We start from the raw sequence: 7,719 nt of genomic DNA on the forward strand, positions 1-7,719 counted from the left end.
ACTCATTTTTAATAAAGAAGATAAAAAAAATTATTAGTTATATTTTTAACAAAAAATATTAGTTATATTTCTAAGTTTAAATCTAAATCCATACTAACTATTTTTTATTTTATATTTAATTATTATAATACATAAATAATAAATTTTTTTTTCCTATTCATGCTACCAAACAATCCATTAATCATAACTTATTAATATTTATGGAAAGTAAATCGGACGCCAAAGAAACCTTAGTCATACCAAAAAGAAAGAAGAGATAGAGGTGGGCAAAGCTGAGGTTCAGCTTTTATAAACACCATCATTTGATGACACAGTTCTCATATTCAAATCAAAAGACATGGAAGTTCACCTTGTAATTAGAGATCTGGTTTCACTGCTTGTTGTTGGGTTATTAATGATATGGGGATGGAGGGCTTTAAACTGGGTATGGTTGACCCCAAAAAGACTAGAAAGGTGCTTGAAACAAGAGGGTTTTGCAGGAAATCCTTACAGGTTCCTTTCTGGAGACATCAAAGAGAGCTTCACTATGAGCAGACAAACAAGAGCCAAACCCATGCCTGTTAGTGATGATATTGAGGCTTATGTTCTTCCTTTTCTTCATCAAACTATCAAGAATCATGGTATGTTCTACATTAATCTGCAATTTCATCGTGATATTTAGATTTCTTTTTTTATGTCTGAAATTTATTAGGGGATATGCAGGAAATAATTCATTTATGTGGATTGGTCCAAGACCAAGGGTGACAATTATGGACCCTGAAAAAATAAGAGAAATATTTACCAAATTCACTGACTTCCAGAAGCTTCATTCCAATCCACTGGCTAGATTCCTTGTAGGTGGCCTTTCCAACCTCGAGGGAGACCAATGGAGTAAGCATAGAAAAATTGTAAACCCTGCATTTCATCAAGATAAGTTGAAGGTATGTTGTGTTTGCACTTTTTTTCCTCTTTTAATTCAATCATTTTGACTTACCTTAATCAATAACTTTAGGAGACCGATTTTCATTTCTAATATATTTATGTACTTTCTTCTGGTATGGAAATAATTGCAGAACATGTTGCCAGCATTTTATCAAAGTTGTAATGAGATGATAAGCAAATGGGAGGAGATGGTGTCTAAAGAAGGATACAGTGAGTTAGATGTGTGGTCTTATATCGTAAATATGACAAGAGATGTGATTTCCCGAGCTGCGTTTGGGAGCAGCTACGAAGAAGGAAGACGAATTTTCCAACTATTAGAGGACCTAACCTCTCTCACAATCAAAGTTTTTCAATCTGTTTACATTCCAGGATGGAGGTAAACCTGAACTTTATCTTCGAGTTTTAAGGAAAATGTTACAGATGTTGAAATTCGAATCTCGGGTGTTTGTTTTCTTGAAGGTTTTTACCCACAAAGACAAACAGGGAGTTGAAGATGAAACACAAAGACATAAAAGAGTCGCTTAGGGAAATGATAAAGAGAAGAGAGAAGGCAATTAAAGCAGGGGAAGAGAGCAATGAGGACTTGTTGGACATACTTGTGGAATCCAATATCAGAGAAATGGAAGCAAAGCATATGGGAATGAGCATTGAGGATGTGATTGAGGAATGCAAGCTCTTTTACTTTGCTGGCCAAGAGACCACTTCGGTCTTACTGGTGTGGACTATGGTTTTGCTAGCAAGATATCCTGATTGGCAGACTAAAGCAAGGGACGAGGTTTTGCATGTTCTTGGTGACCGTAAACCTGATGCTGATGGCCTTAATCGTCTCAAAGTTGTAAGACCCCTTCTCCTAAATTCTCTATTTATTATTGCACCGAATATACAAAATTAATCATTTTACTACTCGTTTTTCTAAGTTAACAACTAAAAAACTTCGCTAATCTACAGGTAACAATGATTTTGTACGAGGTTCTAAGGCTATACCCACCAGTCGTTTCGCTAGCACGCTCCATTCCAAAAGAAATAAAAGTAGGACATTTGTTGTTGCCAGCCGGAACAGAAGTTTTGATTCCAATCCTGCAGATCCACCATGACAAAGATCATTGGGGTGACGACGCACACGAATTTAGGCCTGAGCGGTTCGCCGAAGGGGTTTCCAAAGCAACAAAGAGCCAAGTCACGTTTCTGCCTTTTGGATGGGGTCCTAGGATCTGCATTGGCCAAAACTTTGCCATGATGGAAGTCAAAATGGCGATGGCTATGATTCTCCAGCGATTCTGGTTCGAGCTTTCCCCTTCCTATGCTCACTCTCCTTGCACCACGATGACACTTCGTCCACAGCATGGTGCACAGATAATTTTACATAAACTTGGGTCTAAGTGAATTGTTACGTAAACAACTCTTTATAGTCATCATTACTCAAATAAGTGAAAATCTAGATTAAATTGCGTACCCTTCCGGTAGGTCGGGGATTTGGATAATATAATATTTTGTGAATTAAATTATAAAAATTATTGAAGTAAAACCTGAATTTGATTTTCATGTTTAAATTACTTATTGAGTTTGTTTTTTGATTTTCGAATTTGACTTCCGTCACAATTTTGATAGAAATAACCTTAACAAACGCATTAAAATGAAATAATATATAATATATATTAAAAGTGATAATATATATATCTATAAATTTAAAGATAGTGTTTAGGCGTTGAATTGCAAAATAGTGGGATTCTTTTATTGAACATTGAGGACGTAAAATATTGTAAATAAGTTGAATGTTTCATGAATATTCTTTTTTCTCTCCATCTTTGCTTGAAATAGAAAATCAAAAGTTTAGGTTGACGAGGATTATGAGTTCATTTTTCAGTGATAAATGATAACATTAAGGGACTAATCATCAACTCCGATAAAATGTGTATTTAAGGGGTAATCGTGATGGTCAACGTATCAATGTGATAAGAGATTAAAGGCCTTAATGTTGCTTGATCGGAGAGGGAAACAAAAAGATATAGAAGAATGAAAGAAAAATTGTGCATATTATTAATGATCTGGAGATTGTTGTTTCTTGGTGCATTAATTATTGCATTTGATCATGAAACTCAATGAATATGTTGAAGATTGAAGTTGATGATATACGTTTTTTTGTTGTAATTAGTATTAATTTCTACATTGTCTTTAGATAGTTGTATTGCGATTATCATATGGACTAGTTTCATGGCTAGGATTAATATTAACTTTTAGATTCAATTTATAGCTTTAGGATTTTAGGATTTAACTTAGAATTAAGTTTAGAAATACAACTAAACTTCAGAACATATGACTTAGTATTCTTTTTGTTGGTATCTTGCTATAATTTGACATATCTTTTATATGTCTTTGTCATGACAAATTTTGTGTATACTTCCATTGATGTCATGATCACCTCCCTCACATCACACTTCCTTTAGAATATATTGTATGCTCACATTATCATATTATTGATTGGATGTCATTTTCTATGTCATATAGCCTCCTAGAATTTCATGTTCAAACATGGTGTAAATGAATGATATCAAGTATACTTATTGAATGAATGCTTCTTGCTTGCCTACCTATATGCTTTATTCATCCTTGCATTATTTACTCCTTATACTCTTCATAATTGATATCATAAGCTTTTGAATTTAGGTATCATTATTGTCGAAACTTTTTTGAAGTCAACTTTTTATTTTGAAAAACAAATGAAAATGAAAGTCGTCACCAATCCTTTTTATTTTGGTATGATTGGATCACCTTAAAACTCATTTTAATAAAATGGTAGACTTGTTAAAACAATACTTTTTGATCTACAAAATCCAAGAATTGGGTTCGGGAGTCGGTTACGCACGAGGAAGGATTAGCACCCTCGTAGCTCCCAAAATTGGTACCTAGTTGATTAATTAATGTCCTAGCGTAGAGAATTGAAATTTTAAAGAGAATTTAAAAATATTATCCCACTTTGCATAATGTTATTTTTAATTAAAATCACTTGAATAAATCAAAAGGTATGTAAAATGCCCTCTTATCTCGAGGTAATAAAAATGTCATATCTCGTAAGTTAGGACACAACATTTCAAATCCTCGAAAATAAGCTTTCTTTTTATTTTAATTACTATTTAAAATCTCATGTGTTTTAATTTTAAAAGGAATGTTCGGTTATCTGGGTTCAAAGAGAAAGTCGAACCCCGTAAATTAGGACACGACTTTTCGAATCTCCAAATACGAAACATTGTCTTAATTTTAAAAATTTCCTTTTTATGCATCGAATAAAAATTAATGTAACACTTAAAATGGTATATATTTAATTTATTCAGGCATCGTATGAAAAACGGACAAATATGTTTAAGCATAATGTATGGTACAATGATAATGAAATGGTGTGAAGTGGCTATGTGGGTAGAATACTAAAATAATAAATAATAAGTAAAGGAATGCTATAATAATTACAATATAATTATAATAATAATAAAACACCAAATAATAACAATAGCAATAATCATATTAATGACTATTCTAATACTAATTAAATAATAAAGGAGAAATAAACACTAATAATAATAATAATAAGTGCAAATAAAGGAATAAATAACAATATAAATTTTAAATAAAAAAAAGAGTAAAGAAATAAATGAATGAATGAATACATAAATAAATAAATAAAATAAAAATAAAACAATACACATATAAAAATCTATGAAAGGTTGAAATTAAATGAATAAAGGATTAAATAAAATTAAAATAAAATTTAGAGCCTAAATTATAATAAAATAAATGAATAAATATAAAAAGGACTAAATTGAAATTTGAATGGGATTTAGGGACTTAAATTGTAAAAAAAGAAGATAAATGACCAACATAAAACGTTCTAAAAAGGACAGGGACCAGATGGGTAATTATTCTAAGCCTTGGGACACGTGTCATCCCCTAAACAAGTTCACAGTGACCCAGGGATTAAATTGTGAACAATTTAAAATTATAGGGAAGAAATAAAATAATTAAAAAGGAAAATGACTAAATTGAAAGAAGTCGCAAAAATAGAAGGGCCAAAGGTGCAAATAGACCCCCTAAAAAAACACGCTGATCCTAGGTCGGGTGGTTTGGGTTGGGCTCAAGACGACACCGTTTTGGGTGTCTATTTCCCAAAAATGGCCTAAGGATCAAAATGAAAATAAAGTAAAATTAAGTGGTAAAATTAAAAAAAGATCAGGAATGTATTAAAAACCACCTAAAAAGTGAAAGGACTAAGGTAGCAATTTTACCCTAGTCACAAAAACATGTGGATCTTGAGGTCTCAGGTTGGGCAATCGGGTTGAAGGCCAAAACGACATCGTTTTGGGACTATTGAAGCCAGCCTAAAGGACATTATTAAACATCGCCTACAAGAGCCAATTTTTTTAAAAAAAAGTCAATTCTGTTTAGTTTTTATAAAAAAAAACTTAAGAGTTCTCTTTTCTTCTCTGGATGGTTCCTAAGTTCGGCCACTAATCCAGCGAGCTCCCATGACGGCCACGGGTCATTGACGACAAGCTCTGCCGTTCTTGGTGACCGGAAAAAGTAAAATGTTTCCTTTTTTGGCCTTTCGACTCCCAAAGCTCAGATCTGATATCGTTGCTCCTCGAAATTTGATGGGAAAAAAATCTAAAAACCCTTTTAATTTCTCCGCCATTTTCACCAAAGGGAGTCGCCCGTCATATGGGACAGCATCCTCGTCCACTCACAGCAGTGGAAACCGAAATGACTCTTTGAGTTTTCTATTTTTATTTTATATTTGATGTTTTTTTAAATAACAGAAAAGAAACAAGGGAATCACCTTTTGAAATTTTTGTTCCATCTTTTTTGACTGCTTTTCGTGTCTGTTTCTTTTTTATTTCTATTTCAAAAAAAACCCAACCACTTTTACAATCTGTTCTAGGCTTTTTATAGCCAATTATGATATATTTCTTTTTGCTTTTTTCTACTGTTTCACTACTGTTTCTTGTGTCGCTGTTGTACTTGCAAGTAAAGGTTGACAGTGGCAGACCTCAGGCGACGAGACCACTAGCAAAGTGGAGCAACAGTGCTGGCTAAGGGTTAATGTTTCTGACCATAGTAGGTAACGGGCCATTGGGCCATTAAGTTTTTCTTTTTATTTTGGGCCTTGTAATATTTTATTTAGATTTGTAATTTTTCTTTTATTTACTTAGAAATGGGTCTGAACTAAATTGGCCTATTACAATTGTGTTTTCTATGACATATTTCTTAATAACAATTGGTATCTTACAAAAAAGAGAATGTTTCAAGAAAATACATCTACTAAGAGGGAGTATGAAAAATAAAAATTGCGTATGTTTATGAATTACTCATTTTATGCAATTTTGACATAGGATCATTCCTTGATCACAATACTTGACAACAATTTGTGTCCTTTTAGGTACTTAATTTCACTCCATAACCCAAATTGATCCTGCCCTAGCCAATAAAAAAGCACCACATTGCCACCTCAATAAAATATGATTAAAAATTTTATATTCATGGAAGAAGTAAATTTATGAAATTGGTTAACTTGTGGAGAATGAAGTCTATTCTACAAAATCAGAGTTTTAAGATACCAAGGCAGCAGGCAGCTTCCATTGAACTAGCAATGTCCCTGCATACCAAGCATCTCAGTCAGACCTTTTAGTCTCTCGGTTCCTTCACTAATCAGGAAGCGAATCTTTTGTCTATCCTTGCAATCTCGATTACTCTCCATCTCTTGTCTAATGACCTGTTTCAATTCAGCTGCATAAACCCATTTCTTTTCAGGCAATGCAAACTAAAACTTGGTTTTTAAAACTCACAATCCATTTCAAGCAATAAGATTTTCACCTCTAGAATCATGAGGAGCCTTTCGAGCAGCCCGTAGAGATTGTCTATAAAGCTTCAGCACTCGAGCACGAAGCAGAAAGCCCTGCAAATCCATGGAGAGAACCACAACTGATTCTCTTCCTTTGAAAAGAAAACATTGCTTCAAGATCTAATTTCCAATTTAAAAATTGAGGGGAACAAGGTTTGGCTTCTTTGTAAATCACTAAACATCAATTCATTTCCAAGGAAGAAAGTAGTGAATTTGTTTACAGAGTAAAGAATCAAACTCCTCAGTCGAATAACTATTCAAGATCAATCAAATAAATAAAAACAGAGAATGAGAAGAAATTTAGGGCAGTTTCCCTGAACATAAACATGAGAATTATCACAAAACATGAAAATTCTTGAGGCTGCCCCATAAAAACTTACTCTAGGCCGGGTGAAATTGAATTCTCACATCAATTTTTTTACTAAGCAAGAACTCATTTGGAACGGCCAATTCTTCAAGAATGATAAAAAGATCGTCTTTTCAAAAGGAAAAACACACGCTTAATTAACATAAAAAACTGAAAATCTCAGGGAATGTATAATTACCTTTCTGAGAACCTTGCAAGAGTAAGAAAATTTACTTGCAAAAAAACCGAAAGGAATTATTTTAGGGTTTGATTTCTGCCGGCAACGGAACAAGAGCGGCACTGCTTATAATAAACTTCGCTCTGTTCTCTCAAAGGCATTCTGGAAAACCCTAGATCGGCCTTTAATATTTATAACCTGATTATTTAGCTCCTTTTCCCTTTCTGTCCCTCGACTGCCCGTTGAACTTTTTCTTTTGAAATAATTTCACTAAACGTCCCCACACTATGGGGTCAGATTTTAAATTAGTCTCAATATTTTAAAATATTTTAATTGAGTCCAAATTATCATACTGTTCCAATCAAGTCCATACGTTAGCGATTCCAT

The 7,719-nt window shown here is 33.1% G+C and overlaps 2 protein-coding genes across 2 annotated transcripts; one reads left to right on the forward strand and one right to left on the reverse strand.

Moving 5' to 3' along the window:
- Positions 1–214: 214 nt before the first annotated feature.
- On the forward strand, positions 215–2,446 carry LOC107933873 (cytochrome P450 72A15). The gene is made up of 5 exons (XM_016866182.2): positions 215–620; positions 703–920; positions 1,053–1,297; positions 1,381–1,756; positions 1,870–2,446. Exons 1-5 carry the CDS (start codon positions 338–340, stop codon positions 2,302–2,304), a joined length of 1,557 nt encoding a protein of 518 aa, XP_016721671.1. The 5' UTR covers positions 215–337; the 3' UTR covers positions 2,305–2,446.
- A 3,795-nt stretch (positions 2,447–6,241) lies between these two features.
- Positions 6,242–7,719, reverse strand: LOC107933885 (uncharacterized). Its single transcript, XM_016866190.1, has 3 exons — positions 7,686–7,719; positions 6,781–6,900; positions 6,242–6,693 (listed from the first exon to the last, which is right to left on the reverse strand). Exons 1-3 carry the CDS (start codon positions 7,717–7,719, stop codon positions 6,551–6,553), a joined length of 297 nt encoding a protein of 98 aa, XP_016721679.1. The 3' UTR covers positions 6,242–6,550.

This window comes from Gossypium hirsutum, chromosome A01 (genome assembly GCF_007990345.1).
Source record: "Gossypium hirsutum isolate 1008001.06 chromosome A01, Gossypium_hirsutum_v2.1, whole genome shotgun sequence".
NCBI lineage: Eukaryota > Viridiplantae > Streptophyta > Magnoliopsida > Malvales > Malvaceae > Gossypium > Gossypium hirsutum.

Excerpts from the sequence above, each read along its gene's own strand:
- LOC107933873 (XM_016866182.2), top strand. The coding sequence starts at position 338 with ATGGAAGTTCACCTTGTAATTAGAGATCTGGTTTCACTGCTTGTTGTT. Across the intron at positions 921-1,052 it reads TTCATCAAGATAAGTTGAAG|AACATGTTGCCAGCATTTTA; the intron begins GTATGTTGTGTT and ends AAATAATTGCAG. Across the intron at positions 1,757-1,869 it reads GCCTTAATCGTCTCAAAGTT|GTAACAATGATTTTGTACGA; the intron begins GTAAGACCCCTT and ends GCTAATCTACAG.
- LOC107933885 (XM_016866190.1), bottom strand. The coding sequence starts at position 7,719 with ATGGAATCGCTAACGTATGGACTTGATTGGAACA. Across the intron at positions 6,901-7,685 it reads GTATGGACTTGATTGGAACA|GAAGAGAATCAGTTGTGGTT; the intron begins GTATGATAATTT and ends TTCTTTTCAAAG. Across the intron at positions 6,694-6,780 it reads GGCTCCTCATGATTCTAGAG|CTGAATTGAAACAGGTCATT; the intron begins GTGAAAATCTTA and ends GGGTTTATGCAG.